Source organism: Anastrepha obliqua, chromosome 4 (assembly GCF_027943255.1).
Source record: "Anastrepha obliqua isolate idAnaObli1 chromosome 4, idAnaObli1_1.0, whole genome shotgun sequence".
Taxonomy (NCBI): Eukaryota; Metazoa; Arthropoda; class Insecta; order Diptera; family Tephritidae; genus Anastrepha; species Anastrepha obliqua.
In genome coordinates, this window is record NC_072895.1 from 5,308,355 (window position 1) to 5,328,939 (window position 20,585).

The following is a 20,585-nucleotide window of genomic DNA, read 5'->3' on the forward strand; positions in this document are numbered from 1 at the left end:
TGAGGTGCACCCTTAGCGATCAGTATGAATCGTGCATGCCATCTATATTGACGGTATCTATGTAAGATTCCCCCTTCGGATTAAAAAAAAAAAAAAAAAAAAAAACATTCAATTATTATTATCGCTTGAGTGTAAATCGTATTAAAAATCAATTTGTAAAAGGGCGGCGCATTGAAAATAGCAAAGCAAAGCGCCACAAGTACATACATACATACAGGCATACAGACATACATACAGGCATACATATGCACGTAATGATGGAAAACAAAAAGCATAAAATAACAAATTAAAAAGTGTCAGGGAAAAAGTGGCGCCACTTTGCTCTTTCGGCGTTCTCGCTAAAATGAGCCAAAATTTAATTAAAAAATAATTTCATGAAAATTAAAAAAAAAAAAAACCATTCGATAAAATGAGAATGTGGCTAATGTGGATGATGGAAAAATTTAAACATTGTTTGTGGTGAAAAATATGTAATTATTGCAAAGCGGAAGCAAACAGAAATTTTATAAACTCCTGCAGCTGCTGCGTATGGTGCGGTGAAATTGCGTTACAATTGGTAATATGAGACTTTGTGCTTTGTTAGCTGTATAATTAAGGTAACAACTGAACATTTTTGAATAATAATTCCGTGCGGATTATAACAATTCTTCTATGAACTACAGCAAGTGACATAAAACCTAAATTGTATAGGCATTTGCGCATGTGTTGACATTTAGCGGTCCCTCTACTATACGGCTAGCGCACTGATGCTATTTTCAAAATAGAGGACCGTCTGTGTTTCATGCAGCTGCAGGTGTGAAATGCTAAAAAACCTAAATCTATACTGATTACTTTTACGCTTCGCTACGGCTCACGTAGCGTACCTGTAATCAACGCCTTAATACCTCAGACAGATAATGCCAAATACTTAGGCATTCTGCTGGACAGGCGTTCGCCAGCGAAGCGAACAACTTGATCTGAAACTCCGTTCACTTTTTGGTTACTTGGTCATAAATCAGCATTGTCACTGAACAATGAAGTCCTCATATACATAAAAATTATTAAGCCAATAATGACGCACGGAGTCGAAATATGGCACTCGGGCTCAAAACCTACCCATGGTTTGCACGAAACGAAACATTGCACCTATATCTAAATGTTACGGCAATTTACGAAGAAATCAGCAGAATCAGTCGGCGATACAGCAGTCGGCTTCCGACTCTTTCAAATCCTCAATCATTTAACGTTTTTAATAACAATTTCACTTCACGAAGACTAAAAAAATGTATGCCTAATGAATTAATACTATAAATGTCTCGTATAATATAGTGTGCAGAATTATGTAAGGAACTCCGCTGGTTGTTCTTATGCAAAGCTAAACTTCTTTCAATTGTTACTATAAATAATACTAAATGTAATTTTTTATGACAGATTATTTGTAATAAATGGATTTAAAACAAAAAAATTGAGCGTACATCCCGCTAACTTTCCGAAGGTAATTACCGCGACCTTTGTCATGTTCTTTGAGTTCATTCCGTTGATGCTGGATCATTGTACACCCATGCTAGGTCCGAGCGGAACTTTTTCCATTCATATTCCCTCAAAGGAGGAGTGGGGGAGGTGTTTTGTAGTGTTTTCCAAGCGGAAATAGCCGCAGTTAAGGAAGCAGTGGATTGGTTGCTTAGTTCTGTAATTACTGTAAGCGATATAAATATCTACTCCGACAGCCAAGCGGCAAATAGGGCCTTGGGCTCGTTGTTTATGCGTTCGGAATTAGTCGGGGAAAGCCTCGATTGCTTCCGAATACTTCAATATTAGACTCATTTGAGTTCCCGGTTACAGCGGCTGATGAGCTGGCTAGACAGGGGACCCTGGAGAAGGTTTCATCGTAAAATGGTAGGATTGTGGCTCCCTTGAGAAACTGTGGTCTGCTCCTGGAAAGATGGGTCTCGCGTCGACTCAGCGAGCACTGATTGCTTCAAGTCCTTTCTGCAGAAGCTGTCTGAAGGAAGATGTGGAATTATCTCAACACCTCACCAGCCCAGTTCCCACTTTTTCGCTACACCTGCGGATGTTGCGGGTGTAAATATCATACACCTGGTGAAAGTCGTCAATAGTTTGAAGCGGTTAAGACGAATATAAATCGCCACCATTGGTGTCATCCTCTAATTCAAAACCCCTTCTTCATATCTGTCACGAAATGGATATCAAATCACATATCTACAGCATATTTGCTATATATTATATTAAATAAATATATAATATACCGCTTATTCTGTGTGAGAAAGAGAACACGATTTTGGAAGCACTTTAAACTTGCATTAAATTCAAATCCTGCGTACTCTACATTTTTCTAAAAATTCTGATTTAAAAGTTTGAAGCTTTGGTGAAAATTTGTGCAATTTTTAAAATAACACATAGTGTGAAATTAGGATTTAATGGTTTTTGAACATTACTCATTAATAAGAGGTTGTGTACAATTTGGCAACTGATTACTTAATCCATTGATGCAATTTGGAAGTAAGAGAAAAAGCTCGAGGCAAACAATAGACTAATTTTTATGGACTTATCTCATATACCATAGATATATGGAGAATGCATATCATGGGCATCTAAATGTGTCTATTTACGGAGTTATTTACACATTATTTGTATTTCATAATTTTTTGTTCTTAAAGACAAAAGAGATATTTTTCTTATTCTTAGAACAAATGTTAATCCATATCCGAATTTTGGTTGGGTCTTTCAACTTTTTAATCTGCTCTTCAGAAGATATTTGACTGACGTGGGATTTTACCAATTCTTTTTCTATTCTTTCTGTTTGCCTTCTGTTTCCATATCTCGCTCATTCTAGCAATGCAACATTTCAAAAGGCATCGGAAGAGCATCACCAACTACAGTAGACAACTTCGCCTTCTTCCGGTATGGCCGGATCTCGAAATCTTTTCGCCTGGTTTCAATGAAGTGCCGCACGATTTTACTCAATATTTTCTATTGATTTTGTCTTTTGGGGCGTGAACAAACTAGACGCCCTCTTTTGCCAACGTTTTATGGCACAACAAAAACAGTATTGCCTGCTAACTTTTTAGTTAGTTTAGTTTAGCATTAGTTTTAATTTCTATGCTTTCAAGTACTTTTTCTTCGGAATTTGCTCTGAAATAAAAAGTAGCTTATCCAAGAGGACGCCAAGGATTTAATGAATAGCTCAACATGACTGATACAGGGGGAAGATAAGACATCTTACACTACCTTTAGTTATTCCTTGAAAAAAAAAAATTATTATTTTTCTTTATTCCGTATTTTAATAGCAAACTATTTCTTCATTTCATAATTGCAAAATTGCAAGTTTTATGAAAATTCAGAGTTACGGCCCTCAGGGTATTAGGGTAATAAAGATTTTATTAAACCTAAGAGAATATCATTTAATTAATATTTACGAGTTCCCGAACGAATATGTAGTTTTCCAGAGCTGCGAAGCTTTTTCCAACATTTCTTATTTTATTTCGTACAAACTGAATTTGCTCTCCTCTTTTTTTGTGCTTATGCTGAGTGCATTCCTCAAACCGCTCAACTGCCAATAAAATGCAGATTAACTACATTTTTTCAAAAATTTATTGTTAATTGAAATTGTAATTAACGGCAATTGATGTGCGCAGCACGCACTTGTGGAGGCGCCGCAAATTCGCATTTACTCGTACTTTGGCCGTTTGACGAATGCCTGCTTCGTCTGCCTAAATTACACACAAACCCACAGTGCCACACATATACATACATACATACATACTTATGTGCAGTATATGCTCTCCCGCACAAATATACAGCCGTCGTCATAAAAATACGGACAAAAGAAAAAGTGCATATTTATTTATTTATTTCAATCTGAGAAACAGAATTTCTCACAGACTTTGATTAAATGTGGATTTCATTAATTAGGAGGGGGTTGAAATTAATTAGCGCAGCGTAGTTGATTCACTCTCGCTATCAGTTTTTTGTACGCGTATAGCGATGCTGTAATACGAGGTGTGTTCAAGAAGTTTCGCGAATTTTGTGTTTTTTCAGAAATGATTTCTTTATTCACTAATACAGTAGGTTCTGTTTTATGCGGCTTTTTTTATGCGGTTTTGAAATAGTGCGGTTTTTTTTTAAATTACAAAATGCATGCCGACCTATCGGGAATTGTACATATAAACAAGATTCTAAACCAGCTAAGCAAAAACTCATCACAGATTCATGCGGTCTATGGAACGTATCTATAGTTATAATATGGGACTAGTGCCCTTTTTTATGCGATTTTATTAAATTATTTCAGATTTATGCGGTTTTAGCATTTGAAACGTATCTATAGTTTTACTATAGAACTAGTAGCTTTTTTATGCTGTTTTTTTTTATGCTGTTTCTTGCGGAACGTATCTACCGCATAAAAACAGAACCTTCTGTATCTATTGTGTCCCCTTCAAAGTAATCCCCATGAGATATTATGCACTTGTGCCAACGTTTTTTCCAATCTTCGAAGCACATTGTTTTTTTATCTTGCTCAGCTCCTCTTTCGATGCCGTCTTTATCTCGTCAATGGTAGCGTAGTGTCGTCCTTTCATGGGCCTTTTCAATTTCGGGAAGAAGAAAAAGCCACAGGGGTAATACGGCGGCTGTGGTATCATTAGAGTCTTGTTTTTGGCCAAAAAGTCGGGCGCAAGCAACGATGTGTGAGCAGGGGCGTTATCGTGATGCAAGAGCCAATTTTTGTTCTTCCACAAATCCGGGCGTTTTTGGCGGATGGCGGAATGCTTCGCTCATAACTGCCAGGTAATATTCCTTATTGACCGTTTTACCCAGTGACAAGAACTCATGATGCACAATGCCCCTGCAATCGAAGAAAATGGTAAGCAAAACTTTTACTGGACCGAACTTGGCGCGCTCTGGAGCAAATTTGGGTCGTCATGGTTAGAGTCCAACATCTCATTAGCAATGCTCATGCGATGCTGCTTTTGGTTGAAATTGAGCAGTTTTGGTACGAATTGACCGAATGGCACTAGCCAATCGATATGTCTAGGTCATCAGCAACTTCTCTAACGGTGATGCGACGATTGGCCAATACCATTTTCTTCACTTCATCAATTTTTTCGTCTATCGTTGAAGTGCTCGGGCGTCCGGCACGCTTTTCGTAGTTCACATCTTCTGGGCCTTCTGAGAACATTTTGTACCACGGATAAATGTTGCTTTGGTCCAAAGTAGCTTCGCCGTATGACACAGTCAACATTCGGAATGCATCCGCGCACTTAATTTCCTTTTTTACACAAAATTTGATACAGGTTCTTTGATCCATCTTTTTGAATAGGTAAAAATCGAAGACGAGCCGGAGCACGTGCAAGCAAAGCAGCTGTCAACAATTAACTGAACATTCAAAATGGCCGAACTCGTCGGCATGAGTGAGAGACATGAGTACCAACATATTGTCACAAAAAAATCGAAATTCGAATATACGTAACCTGCGAAAATTCAAAATTTGCGATACTTTTTGAACACACCTTGTACTTATTTACATGCGAATATTTTGGTCATATAATAAGATTTTTCTTGCACTAAATATCCTGTATATTTATAGCTGGTAATAGAAATCTGTAAATTTTGTATACTTGCAATTTGTAAATTAGTTGTAACATTCGATTTTATAAAAAAAGTTTTCCATAGATTTTTCTTTAGGCTCGAGACTTGAGTTGAACAAATTTGGCTTGCTGGTCACATCGCACGAATCGAGTTCTGTTCAAGCTGGGCGCATTACAGTCTAACTGAGCGTCAAACAGATACATCTCTATAGCGTTCATCGACAGTAAGATCCAAAAATGTTAAATATCGACTCTTCTGACACTTTTTTCAACCACTTGTAGTCTTTTATTGGCTGAACGGAAATGTTTAGCAGGACGCCGTGCGCTTAAAATAACGTCAAGTAGTCTTCGAAAAACTGTTTTCGCACGAATTCCGGTTCTGTAATTTTTTATGCACTCAGTCCACCGCAAACATACGCCAGACGGCGATTCTCAGTCGAATTTGCCTTACTTAACTCTCCATAATTGGTTCTGTTTTTCACAGGCTTGGCGCTTTCCTAAGTTAAAAAAAAATATTAGACGGCGGGCTTGCTAAATCCTCTATCTGTAGTACTTCCTTTCTTTGGTACTTCTTTTCATCTTTTTCTTTTGGTACTTATTTCCATTAGTAGTACCAAAATTTCGCTTTTGTTCCCCTCTTTCATTTTCTTGAAATTTTAAAAACTTTACTTTCGCTGCAACAGCGCAATAAAATATCAAAACCAAAAATCACTTTTTGATTTGAAACGCCACCTATTGTATCCATTTCCATCAATCAGGTAAGTTGACTACTGAATTTTTTATCTGTGAGCCTTTATAGGCCTTTAAATGTAAACATACAAATGGTTCAGATATTTATGCGCGCAACTGTATTCAAATCGAAAATGTAAATTATGTGCAATCTTCTTTTCGGAATATTTAATCAATTGCAAGCACCGCTGAGTGGTAATTAGATTGAATTAATGATGGTAAACAAAAGCGGTAATTAATTTGTGAATGCATTTGAAAGAACGTAATTTTTTTTTAATATATGTCTCACACAATAAATACGTTAAATATTTTCTTCATATAAGCCCTACCGTAAAAATAAAAATATATTACAATTTTATGGGCAAAAGTAAAAAAACGCATATTTCATATTTAATTTTCAAAGTGCAGAATTTGTATTTTGCTAAAAAATCACAATGCAAATGAATAAAGACCACACTGACAAGCAATTGCACTCAAAGCCGGAAATGAAACGAAAAAGTTACACTCTGGGCGACCACATCGAGGTTTTTGGTAGCATGTCGCAATTTTAATACTCGTATGGACAAAGGTTGGTGGGGCGGGGGCTGCCTTTTTTTCAACTTTTCTCTGAGTAATGCAAACCAAAATCAATTCCTTTTACGCCATACATTCGCACATACCCTTAAATACACACACATGGAGGTGTGTGTATGTATGTGCAAGCTCCTACCAACAAACAAGTAAGTGAACAAACGAAGTAAACTTACTTGTCAACAACGAGCTTAGTGAATACCAAATCCCGTTTATAATAGACTGGATTGTTGTGTTCATGATTCACAGCTTTATCCATAAGCGGATGCGAGCGTATAAAGTTCAACACATTGTCTGGCAGATTTGAGGTATCATTGACACAAGTGCCCGGACGAGGTTCCGGCACACGAGAATTCAGTACTGGTAGCCAAGCAGAATTGGATGATGATTGTTCTTTGAATTTGCCTGAAAATAGAGATAGAATGAAAAAATAAATAAATAAAGGAAATGCTGAGGGAGAAAAAAAGGTTGTTAAAAGTTGCGCAAAAAATGTTGTAGTTCGAACGAAATATTTACAACTTCATGGTAATAATATTTTTATTTATATCTTCATGCAAGCATAGAAAAAAGAGCTGCTGTGTAGAGCTGGGGCGAAACCATGGCGAGCAGATAATCCTAAAACAATTAAATAAATTTTCCAAAACAAACTGGCGAAAAATGGAGATCTTATAAAGTAAAAAAACACCAGGCAGAAGTTGGAGTAAAAAAAAAAACAACAGTGTAAAATAGAGTGTTTACATTATTTAAAGAATAAAAGGAGAAATGGGAAGAGCAATCAAAGTGGGATTCATGCCTTGGCAACTTTTCGTGTGGCTGGCACAGTAGTTCATTTGGTATACATATACTTTTGAATTCCAAAATGAATTTGAATTAAAATAAGGATGCAGGTGACGATAAAGGCAGAGTTAAAGATAAAGATAAAGATGAAGATAAAAAATAAGATAAAGATAAAGATAAAGATAATGATAAAGATAAAGATAAAGATAAAGATAAAGATAAAGATAAAGATAAAGATAAAGATAAAGATAAAGATAAAGATAAAGATAAAGATAAAGATAAAGATAAAGATAAAGATAAAGATAAAGATAAAGATAAAGATAAAGATAAAGATAAAGATAAAGATAAAGATAAAGATAAAGATAAAGATAAAGATAAAGATAAAGATAAAGATAAAGATAAAGATAAAGATAAAGATAAAGATAAAGATAAAGATAAATTGTACTCTATTCTTGGTTTTATAGAGAGGAATAGCTCGAATTTTGCAGACCTTTATATCCTACCTTAAGTCGCTACAGAATGGACACGAAGAGAACTTGTCGACTCTGTTTACTCATCGTTTGTGTAAAACTATAAAATAATAGACGTATTCATAGGGTTTGTTGTCGTTATTAATTGGTGTATTCAACACTTCTACCTATTCTTCAAAATGTATTCGGTTAAGTTTCAGTTTGGTCATAGATCGCACAATGGAATAGCAAAAACTTCAAATAATGAGTTCGAAAAGTATGGCCGTGTGGTTATAGACGATGAAACATTCATCAAAGCCCCCTTTAAGCAGATTCAGGGCACTGAGTTTTATAATGCAACGAAGAGGAGAAGAAGAAGCAGTTAAGCTAAAAATGTTGGAGAGGTTCCCCAAAAAAAATGTTTAGTTTGGCAAGCCATCTGCCAGTGGGATATGAAAAGCAAAACGTTCATTACCATGAGAACTATACAGTCTGTGTCAGAAAGAAGGAACTGCGATTATTCATGAAGAATAAATTATATGTACAGGGTGGCTGATGAAAGCCGCTACCAAAAAAAAATTGAATAACTTTTTTTCTTTTTAAGTTATCTGTTCCATTTTTGTTTTAATTTGCAGATTGATCTTTAAAATTTATTAAAATGGATAACTTGGACACGCAAAGAAGAATTTGGATAGTCCGCCGCTATCACGCACTTGAGTCCGTAGTTTTGGTACAGAGAGAGTACAGGCGGATGTTTGGCGGCGATCCCCCGAGCAGAAGGACCATGATGAGACTGGTGAATAATTTTGCTGAGCAAGGAACAGTCGCAAGAAGGCCTTATCATCGAAACCCACCAGTTCGGACGGAGGAAACGATCGCTGCTGTAGCTGCAGCTATACAAAGCCATCCAAGGGTTTCAACAAGAAGCTTATCTGCTCAACTTGGTGTCAGCCGACAGTCTTTGCAAACAATAATGCACAAAGATTTAGACTTATTTCCCTACAAAATTCAAATGGTTGGAATTTTGCCAGAAGATCCTGCAAATGGTGGAAGAAGACCAAAACATGTTAAACTGCCTTTTCATGTCTGATGAGGCCCATTTCGATTTAAACGGCAATGTGAACAAACAAAATTGTCGAATATGGAGTACTTCTAATCCACAGATACTCCACGAGACGGAATTGCATCCTCTTCGCGTGACAGTGTGGTGTGCGGTTTCTTCACGCTGCATTGTCGGCCTTATTTTTTTGAAGAAAATGGTCACACCGTTACGGTTACTGGAGACCGTTATTTGAAAATGCTGAAAGAATTTTTCTATCCAGAACTACGCCAAAAAAGAATTCCTTTCAACTCTGTGTGGTTTCAACAAGATGGGGCAACGTCTCACATAGCCCAGACTGTTATGACAGAGTTGCGACGAAAATTTCCCAATAAACTGATTTCAAGAAACTCCGAATTTCGTTGGCCCCCCAGGTCGCCTGACCTTACTGCACCTGACTTTTTCTTGTGGGGTTTATGTAAACAAGAAGTTTATAAAACAAAGCCAACAAATTTGGATGAACTAAAACAATCCATTCGGGCAACAATTGCGGCTATTCCTGTCGCAACTCTCAAAGCAGCAATGAACAACTTTTTACTAAGATGCCGCACTTGTGTCAACGAGCATGGGGGGCATTTAAATTCAATTATTTTTAAAACTAGTTAAGCTACATTTAATAAAATTTAATGACCTTCAACTTGAAAAAAAAAAATAAATGAATTCCATACACTAAAAAAAAAGTTATTTGAGTTTCTTAATGTAGCAAAATTCATCAGCCACCCTGTATTTAATTTTTTTTTTGCATGAATCATGCTTTGAACCAGCTTTTCTGCGTAGCTCGTCGACAAACAGGACCAGATTTTGCGAACTTGACGCAAGAGTTGCTTTAAATCATGGACTGGTTTTCCGGCAAGATGCGTTTTCATAATTCCCCACACATTTTCAATGGGGTTGGCGTCTGGGGACTGGGAAGGCCAGTTCAATACTGTGACGCCGTTTTCTTGTTTTGTTGTTTCTCAATGTTGTTTTCTGAGAGCAGTGGTTTTGATGATGTTGGACGGTAGGATATGTTCGCCTCTTTCAGTCAACTTTCGATGGTGTTGATACATCTATTCCCTTTTTAGCAAGAACTGATCGTGCTTGGCGATCACTTTTTCTTGCTTTTTTGTCGTCACTCGCTTCAAGCCGCGCTCGGAAAAGTCATCAACATTTTTGTGCACTTTATACCGCTGATGTGGAATCACAACAATTTTTTTTTGAGTTTTTAACTACTTTTGCAGCCGGGGCGTAAGATAATTTCGGCCCTTTCGAATGCGTGCATAAAAATTCCGCCTCAAAACGCTTCGTGTATTTCTCACTCATTTTTGTTTGGTTGCGATTACAGGGAAAGTTTCGAACGACACTAAACTGAGTTAGCGCTGGCGTCGTAGCCCTTGACTGGACTATTATACAGCAAAAAGCAGAGCGAAACATATCTTGAAGTTACAAGAAAAAAACTGGTCCTTTTATTCTGGCACACACTGTAAATCCAGAAATGTATATGAAAGAGTGTTTGCAAAAACGTTTGCTTCCGTTCATAAAACAACAACAGGCTCAGTTCTGTTCTGTCCCGATTTACCATCGTGTCATTATAGTCGTTTTGCCAAGAACTGGTATGAAAACCTCTGGGTAAGTATTGCTTAAAAGGACCACAACTCACCAAAATATCTTCAATAGCGACACATTAAGAAATATTGGGTAATTTTTCAAAGAAAAAGGCGGAAAAAAGATATTAAAAATGGACAGCAGTTTAAAATTAATTGGCAGAGAGCAGCAGGAACCGTCACAAAAATTGATGTCCATCGCCTAATGAGAGAAGTCAAATCTAAATTGCGCCATTTTGTTCATAACAAAGAGAATTGATATGAGCTCTTTGTTTAATATAGTACCCTTAATACGGAAAAAAGATAAAAAAAAGTTTTGATAGCTTTAACAAATTTTATGTTATAATGATTTTAGCCCGACCAATATTTTTCGTGACCATTTTTTATTTTCTGCTTTTGATCCACCAACATTAGAGTAAGCCGAGTTATTTGGAAACCTTACAACTAATTCCCTATTGACAAAAATGAACGAGTTCAAAAAGTTCCTGTTTCTATCCCATCATATAAATCCCCTTACTTCTAATTAATCCTAACCAGCTAGAAACTAGAATATCGATTTTGTCGCTGTCTTTTTTGTTTGATATTATCAGGGGGGGATATTGAGTGTTCCTCTCTTCTAGAAATGATTAACTTTCTGGTCTCTACTAGGTCTTTACGTAATAAATATCCATTCCATTTGAGCAGGATCAGAACAAATTATGCCTGCAATGCTTCTATTGTGCGCTCTCCTGATGAACTCAATGAGATCTCGAATTATATTAAATTCGATTTTACTTCAAATAAACTAATATGTTTTCCTGCTCAATTTGTCTATTGTAATATAACTTTTTGATAAGAACATTTTTATGGTACGTAGTATTATTATAATTTTTGTTTTGATAAATTTTTTTTTTTTTTTGTTGGGACAACTAGCAAGTGCCGCACTCAGACATGAATTAAGTCCATTGTGCTACACTTGGATTCCCTTTTAATTTTCTTTAAATCTACCCGATCTCCGAAGAAATCTGAGTAGATCTTGTGGTGCCAAGGAGCCAAGATGGTCGCTTCTTAACATATCAGTGCCTGATTCGAACGAAGGCGGGGCAGACGCACAGGAAGTGGTCCGCCGTCTCATCCTCCTCTTCACAAGCTGCGCAGAGTACACTGTCTGAGATGCCCAACCTTTCCATGTGCTTCGGCCCGTCATCAGACCAACCAGCCGTCTGCACTCCACTCTGCTTAATGACAGAAGGGTTTGTGACAGTCGATCGGACATACTTTTGTTAAAAATACTTTTGTAGTGAGTAGTCAGTAAGAACACGTGTTTATTGATTTCGGAAATTAAATAAATAAATAAAAACTTTTTCAATGCTTTAGCTAACAGTACTCAAAATAAGTATATGCTTTCTGTAAGATTAATCAATGAACTCAAATAAATAAATAAAATAAATAAATGTGAGCTTAGAAAAATAAGGGAAGCTAAATAGGTATGATAGTATTTTAATAACTTGACTAGATAACAGTTTTCATTTTCCAGTCACATCAAAATGTATTGCAGACTTTCCTCACTTCGCCTCACTTCTTATACGCTTCGCTAGAAATCAAGCTATCGATCAAAGCAATCGAATTACTTTGCTAGCGAGCAGCCTGAACTCCAAAGCACACAGGAGTGCAGAGCGCATTAAACGACAGCCAACATTGGAAAGCACTTTTCAGTATTCACATAACCGTACATAATGCAAATCGAGCGGATGAGCAAGCAGCGCCTGGATAGAGTAGAGCGCGTGCACTCAAGCCACTGTGCTTGTTGTAGGAGTCTTAGTGCATGTTTTGCGGTATGTTGCAATGGAACTTTTTAAGTTCAGCATCAACACACACACACACACGATTACATTTGTAAAGAGTTTTGTAAAGAGTTGGGTGTATCCTACTGGAGCTTAGCTGCTCGAATGGGATATTCATAATCCATCAAAATGGATTTTCTAATAAGATTTGTTTTCCTTTCTCTCGGCACCAACTTCGGGTTTATTTATTTACATATGAATATGTGAGTATGCACATACCCGCTCACCAAATTGCGAATTCAAGTTTTATAAGTATGAAGGGGTAGGCAAAGCTGGCGAAAGGGGTATGAGGACGGCATCTATTTGGGTACTAGGATATACATTTTCATGATGCTACACTTCCACAAATCGCTACGCTACAACTACAAAACCTGCACAATCAGCCGTTTAGGTGACTGGGTAGAGGTACCAACCTACTGTTGGCTCCAAGGGATGCAAATTCATATATGTGTACACATTCATATATATGCACACATGTGTATATGTTAGTGGATGGGATGGGAGCTACAATAAAATGTAAAATTTTGAAACCAAGCGCAAATATGAATGTTAAAAATAAATAAAATCAGAACGTCTTATGCGAAAAAGTGCACACAAAAGCGTGTAACTAAAGTATTCTCTTGAATTTTTAAAAAGATAAAAATAAAAAAAAACAAACTTGGTATGAATAATTTACTAGGAAAGAAAGAGTCTAGTTTAAGCTGGGGCAAGCACATGAACATACGTACATACATACAAACACTTTCAGTTTATTTTCCCGTGTATTATTTACTTTCACATGTACATAATTCGGCTTTGAACTGAATAAAAAATAAAATATAATTAAAAGCAAATATTAATTAAATCATAAGCCACTTAAGCCCTTCACATGCTCAACAGCGATAATCCCTGCTACACTCTTTTCCTTTCTTTCCTAGCAATTACTGCTATCTCTACTAATCCACACATACATACATATCTATATTTCCACTCACCATTAAAAGCTGCCTGCGCTTCGTTGATGTGAAAACTGCACACTGCCGAACCGATTAGCCCATTTGTGCTGGTCGTGAATGTCGCATAGAAACGCGTCTTATCCGTTGGCAACTGATAGACGGATTGTATTTCATTGAAGTAGAAGGGGAACTCGCCTGATATGCTGCAGTTCAATCGCGCCTTCAGATATGTGGCCCAGTTGTGGGTGAGTAGATTTTTGCCGCCGATATCCTTTTTGCAAACGCGCGCAATACGTGAATAAACCGCTTTGCCACAGTTGATATACTCAACGGCAGTTTCGCGGAAAAAGAAGTATACGTACTCGCCAATGTCAAAGGAGCCGACGAAATTTGGTTCTGTGGGAGAGAAAAAAAAGAAAGTGGAAAAAATTATGTAACTACTACTTATAATAAAAGAGATGTAAAAATATTGTTTGGTGAAAAATAAATCCATTATTTGAGCGTAAAATTCAAAACTTTATTTAAGATGTTTCGAATTGTCTGATTTGGGTCAAATATGCACCGTTTTGTTGTATATTTTGTTTATTTCTATAGAAGACTTGGACCCTTATTGGCGAAAAACTGCAGGAATCGACTTTCACACTCTTCTCTTGATATCAATTTCTTATAACTCATTGTGGGCAAAAAGTAGGGTGAATTTATTTGTCAAACTTCGCGGGATTAAAATTTCGCTCTAGTTACTTTTTTCGTGAGTTGGCAGCACTGTTAATAACATCTGGGTCAACTTTCATGTGAATGTCATTATCAGTAATATATTTACGGTTGTGTTTACCAAACGACCAAGAGTGCATTTTTCGATTTTTACAATGTCAGATTTGATTGAGCAGAGAAGTGCCATCAAATTTTGTTTGCGGAATGAAATTTCGGCTGCGGAAACGTTTAACATGTTGCAACAGGCATTTGGTGATTCGAGCATGTCGCAGAAAAATGTTTATAAGTGGTACAAAGACTTCAAAGAGGGTCGAGAACGTGTTGATGACTTGGATCGCTCCGGACGACCATCGACGTCAACAGATGACCAACACGTCAATAAAGTGAAGGAGTTAGTGCTCAAAAATCGTCGGTTGACTGTTAAAGACCTTACTGATATGAGCGGAATATCAGAAGGATCTGTGGAAACCATTTTGAAAAACCATTTGGGCCTACGAAAAGTCAAATCTCGTATGGTACCGAAAACTCTCAATTTCTTGGAAAAAATTCGTCGCGTTGATGTGTGTGAAACAATGCTTTCAGACTATCAGGACAAGCTCAAATGTATCATTACGGGAGATGAGACTTGGATTTATGCTTACGACCCTGAAACAACCGACCAATCAAGCTAATATCGTGCTAAAGGCGAGGCCAGACCGAAAAGAGCACGTCAAAGTCGTTCAAAAATAAAGGTCATGATGACATTTTTTTTCGATTTTCGTGGTGTGGTGCACTATGAATTCCTTCCACCTGGCCAAACTGTTAATAAGGAATATTATTTGAGCGTTATGCGTCATTTACGTGAAGCAATTCGTTTAAAAAGACCAGAATTATGGGCCAACCACTCTTGGTTTTTGCATCACGATAATGCACCGTCTCACACTGCACTCGTTCTTCGTGACCATTTCGCCAAAACCTCCACGGATATCGTTCCGCAACCACTGTATTCGCCTGATTTGGCTTCGTGTGACTTCTGGCTATTCCCAAAACTCAGGAGACCACTCCGGGGAACGCGTTTCAAGTCGATTGAGGAGATAAAAGCTCGAAGAAGGTGCTGATGGCTATACCGGAAATGGACTATTTGGCATGTTTCGGGGATTGGAAAAATTGTTGGCATAAGTGTATTTCATCGAGAGGGGATTATTTTGAAGGGGATGAAATTGATTTACAAGAATAAAAAAAGAGTTTTCATTTTACAATCAAATTCACCTTACTTTCTGCCCACAGTACGGATTCATTAAAACTTCCCAACCAAGCTACCGAAGTTTTTGGCGTGCCACTACAGACGTGTGTGGCCTTGCGTTGTCTTAATGTAGTACGAGACCTCTTTTGTTGGCGAATTCTGTCAGCTTGAGGTCAATCGCAGATCTGAGTTTAGTGATTGGCTTTACTTTAGAGATCTGAATTTAGTGATTAGCTTTACGGAATCAACTCATAATAAACAATTTCTTTCAAATCCCTCTAAAAGCGCAGCAGAACCTTCATGGCCATTAGTCTCTGTTTGTCTACCGTTTGCGCTGCTTCATCATGCTTTGACCACGATCGTTTTCGCACAATAAATATTATCGTAGGTGACAGTGTTGCCAGAACCAATCGCAGCAGCGTACTAAAGCGATGATCAAAAAAGTAATAGATTGCTGTACTCCGTAATAGGAGTCTAAGCAAAATTAAAAAAAAAAAACATTTTTCTAATAGCGTTTGCCCCTCGGCGGGCAATGGCAAACCTCCGAGTGTATTTCAGCCATGAAAAAGCTCCTCATAAAAAATATCTGCCGTTCGGGGTCGGCTTGAAACTGTAGGTCCCTCCATTTGTGGAACAACATCAAGACTCACACCACAAATAGGAAAAGGAGCTCGGCCAAACACCTAACAGAAGTCTAATTTTCGTTTAATAATAAATCTGCAAGACAAAATACGGATTCCTTCTTATACATACATGTAGATATTCTTTTATATCAAATTCTTGTTCATGGTCCATTGAAAAAATAATCCGCAATTATTTCACGTGAGAAAATGTTCAGAAACACTCACCTTTCCATACTGATGTATCAACAGGATTTAATTGACTAAAACGAAAACAAAACACTCACTATCACACTGACATGCTCATCACAGTGACAATTCTCGAACTGAATAAACTTCTAACAAAGCAGTAAAGCTCATTCAGAAAGGCAGAATCAAATAAACGTCATAACACAGTCAGTAACACAGGATATCACTAATTAACATATATTCTTCCAACATTAGCGGGTTTAATATTTTAAGCCTTTATGGCCAATGCGGACGTTGCAAGTTGCAACGTGTTGTATCGTGTTGTTATACATATTCAAAATTGGCGATGTGCAGTAGCGGAGAAATTATTGTCAAAAGGGCGAATGAAACAAAAATATCTCCAGACATATGTCCTTTTAGTATATTTACATCATGTTTACTTTTATGGCTGCTGCTCGCCCTCTCTCGTTAACAATGGGACTTACATAAGCAGCGATGGATAAAGAAGGTTTCCCAATACGTCTTTTATAAAACATTTTTTTCATAATTTGGCTGAAATTGTAATTTAAAACATGAACAATTTTTTTCCTGTTTCCTCTTAGAATTGGAAATTGTAATAGATTTCATATGAAGTGTAATAGCGTAATAAACTGAGAGCAAATGTAATAGATCTATTACAATTGTAATAGACTGGCAACACTGGTAGGTGATCCATTTCTCATCCCCAGTCACCATACGTTTACGAAATGGGTATATTTCTTTCCGTTTGGCCAAGGCTTCGCAGACGGGAATTCGATCCGTCCTGTTTTTGATGTGGCACTGCAACATCGAGCTGCTTTCTGAAAATTTTCTATTTGTTGACTTCCATTGTGAACACTAGGGCGGGTCGATTTAAAAATCGCTCATTGCTCTGTGAAAATCGTATTCTAGGGATCAAAATAAGAAACTTTGCCGAAGGAACCATACCTCTAAAACGAATTCTGATGTCCCCCAATTTGGGTCGAACTTTTAGTGTCTTTTGTGGGGAGGCAAAAAAATCGCCCATTGCTCTGTGAAAATCATATTCTAGGGATCAAAATAAGAAACTTTGCCGAAGGAATCATGCCTCCAACACGAATTCTGATGTCCCCCAATTTCAAAATATCACCATTTTTGGCCTTTACATGAAAAAATCAGTTAAATGGCTATGTTTTTTCTTTATTTTTATTTATTTATAATAATATTTTTTATTTATTTATAATAATATCTATTTTTTCTCTTAAGAAATTTATTTAGTCAGAACATAGGTATGTAAATGAAAAAATTAATTTAAGTGAGTTATAGAAAAGAAACTAAAAATCCGTCAAAATTGGGGGGCATCAGAATTCGTTTTAGAGGTATGGTTCCTTCGGCAAAGTTTCTTATTTTGATCCCTAGAATATGATTTTCACAGAGCAACTGGCCCGGCCTAACTCACAATTGAATGACACAAAAAACAGCAAAAGAATTTTTTTAGTTATTTAACAGTTGACAAAGGGCGCTCGGGCGCTTCAAAAATTTCAATTTTTTTAACAATTATTTGTCAGTTTTTTTCTCAAAAATCTAAAAAACATTTCCTGAGTCCACCATATGGTTAATTTTGAAAATAAAGAGCATCGGCACAAGATTATCTATTAATAAAACTAATTGCTCTTACCCAATTGATTTTAGATGAACCTCCAAGGGCTGGTGATGATCACCGCAAGGGACTTGTGGAGAAACGGGCTCCACACAAACAACGACAACTTTTACAATTACTAATTTTTTCTTTTTTGAAATTTTGATAAAGTCGAGTCAAAATATAATGTATTAATGCTATGTTTTTATTTTTATTTTTGTTTTTGTTTTGTTTTTATTTTTGTGAAATAAAGCAAATGACTAGCTAAAAAAAATGATTGAAAATCATAATTTTTTCGAGCCTCTGACTACCCCTAACCCTAAAATCTATAACTATCAATAGCTATTGCTGCATTGCTAGAACAAAAACGCTGCCATACTGACGATCTTCAACTCGACAAGGAAAAAATCAGTAAGCGCCATCCAATGCTCCTCTCTCATCAGTATTAATAAACTATTAACCAATGATTCCAACAGCCAGAAAAGCAGTGAGTTTTTCATAACAATCTCAGTATTTTTCCTTCTACAAATTTGGCTTCTTTTCGTGACCATTCATTGAGCCAAAAATTAAATAATTTTTGTTTTGGAGATGCATAGCAAAATGTTGTGCTTGTCAACTTGTCTCTATTTTGGCCATGAAGCAGCATCTCTTGGCACCATATTTCGTTGGTTTTCTATATACAGTGCTGCGCAAATTTTAATTGAAAAAATAAATTAAAAATTAACAATTGACTAGTTGATTGAATTATACAGTGTTTAAATCCGCACTTTGTTTAAGCAAAACTCAATGAGTAAAAAACTGAATACTAGAAATGTTCTTAAAAATATTGATTAAAAAGCCTGAAACTTGATGAAAAAATGTTTAATGCGGTTTTCTTTTCTTAAACAATGTCTGGCAGAAAGTTTTAGATTTCGAACACCACGCACACAATTTCCTTCCAGTTGGATCCAAAATGACGGAAGGAGTAGGAGCGGCTGTCTTTTGCCCGTAGTTTGATCTCCAAAAGTCTTTCAGGCTGCCTAATTACTGTATCAAATTTCAAGCTGATTTCTATGCTGTAACCAAAACAGGTGAATTAGCGGTGGAATTTACTCCCCTCGACACTCGCACAGGCAACTTCATCAATAGCAAAGCTGCTATTAAAATAATAATGGCTGTAATGACTAGCTCGTAATGCATGCAACACTTTAGATCCAAAATGGACGAGCTCTGCGAGAATAAACAAGCCACAATTTACTGGGCATCAGGGCATAAGGATACCAAAAGGCACCAGAGTAGAAGGAAATTCAAGAATTGACGAGCTTGCTAAGGCTAAGGTACTCACTTGAATAGGATGAGAACGTCGAATATATACCTCATTCTCTCTCATTCTCAGCTTTGAGAACTAGACGAGGACTTAACTCTAGAAGAACAATCTGTATGGGAAGCCTCGACCTCACACATGATTGCCAACACTGAAACAACTTTGTTTTATCATTCACAAGGATACATTCCTTCCTGGATATTGGTTGGAGTACTGCCAGGACATTTCCTCACTCTATATCACGCAGCTAAAATTGGTTCAGAACTTCCGCGTGTAAGTTATGCGAAGAAGAAAGGGGTACGTTAGAACACCTCCTCCTTTGCCACTATCCTGCTCTAAGCAGAACTCGTTACAACTGCCTGGGATCGGTATACTTTTCACCTCTGAAGGATACTGCTGACAAACGTTTAAACTGTCTATTAAAACTCGCCAAGCCGTGTATGGCGAAATATGTTTAACACGACACCAACAATACTGTCTTGTGGTCTATGGTCACTACGGACCCTTGGAGTCTATGTGAGAGCTATTCAGCTCAGCCAGATATACTAAACTGAGCTTGTGCAGAATTTGAAAATTGGTTTTCGTAGGAGAATGAACATTTTCATAAAAAATATACCATACAGGGTTTGATTGAAAAGTAATGCGTCTGCCAAGCGATCAACCGAATCGGCTGGTGCGGGAAAATGATCGTTGGACCTTCCCCTTCCACTAGAAATCGGTCGCAGTTCGCTGGCAACAGTGGTGCAGTCAACATCGCTCCGCGCGCGAAACCTGTTTTAAAAGTGTGATAGGATTTTGCAGTGGCGAAAATGCAGCGATCGTTGGAGCAACGTTACTCCATCAAATTTTGCGTAAAGCTAAACAAAACGAGTACCGAAACCATTGGGCTACTCAAGGAGGCTTACGGGGACCAATCTCTGTCGAGTGGCCAGGTAAAACGGTGGCACAAGTCGTTCAAGGAAGCCGGGAGGACGTCGAAGACGAACAGCGATCTGGAAGGCCTTCGACGACCCAAACAGACAAAGATGTGAACCGGGTTCGTGAGTTTTTGAACATTGACCGTCGTGCTAGTCTACGTGAGATCAGTGAAGAGTTAAATTTAACTTATTAAAAAAGAAAGCTGAAGGGGAGGCGTTTCGACTCCATCGAGGCGATCCAAAAAACTGTGACAACCAAATTGAACGCGATTCCGGCGGATGAGTTTAAAAATTGTTTCCTGCAGTGGAAGGACCGCTACCAGCGGTGTATTGACGCTCAAGGGTCCTATTTTGAAGAATATTAGTTGTATAAACCAAAAGGTTTAATAAAACTGCTTAAAAAAATTAAGGCTCATTACTTTTCAATCAAACCCTGTATT

The 20,585-nt window shown here is 37.3% G+C and overlaps 1 protein-coding gene across 1 annotated transcript in view; it reads right to left on the reverse strand.

The window, feature by feature from the left end:
- LOC129244971 (semaphorin-2A) overlaps positions 1–20,585 on the reverse strand; it is a 91,030-nt gene that overhangs the window by 26,646 nt on the left and 43,799 nt on the right. Inside the window, exons 7-8 of the mRNA XM_054882902.1 lie at positions 13,587–13,943; positions 7,058–7,286 (exon numbers count right to left, since the gene is read on the reverse strand). Of these exons, the coding sequence (XP_054738877.1) occupies positions 7,058–7,286; positions 13,587–13,943 (586 nt within the window). The remainder of the gene's footprint in view (positions 1–7,057; positions 7,287–13,586; positions 13,944–20,585) is intronic.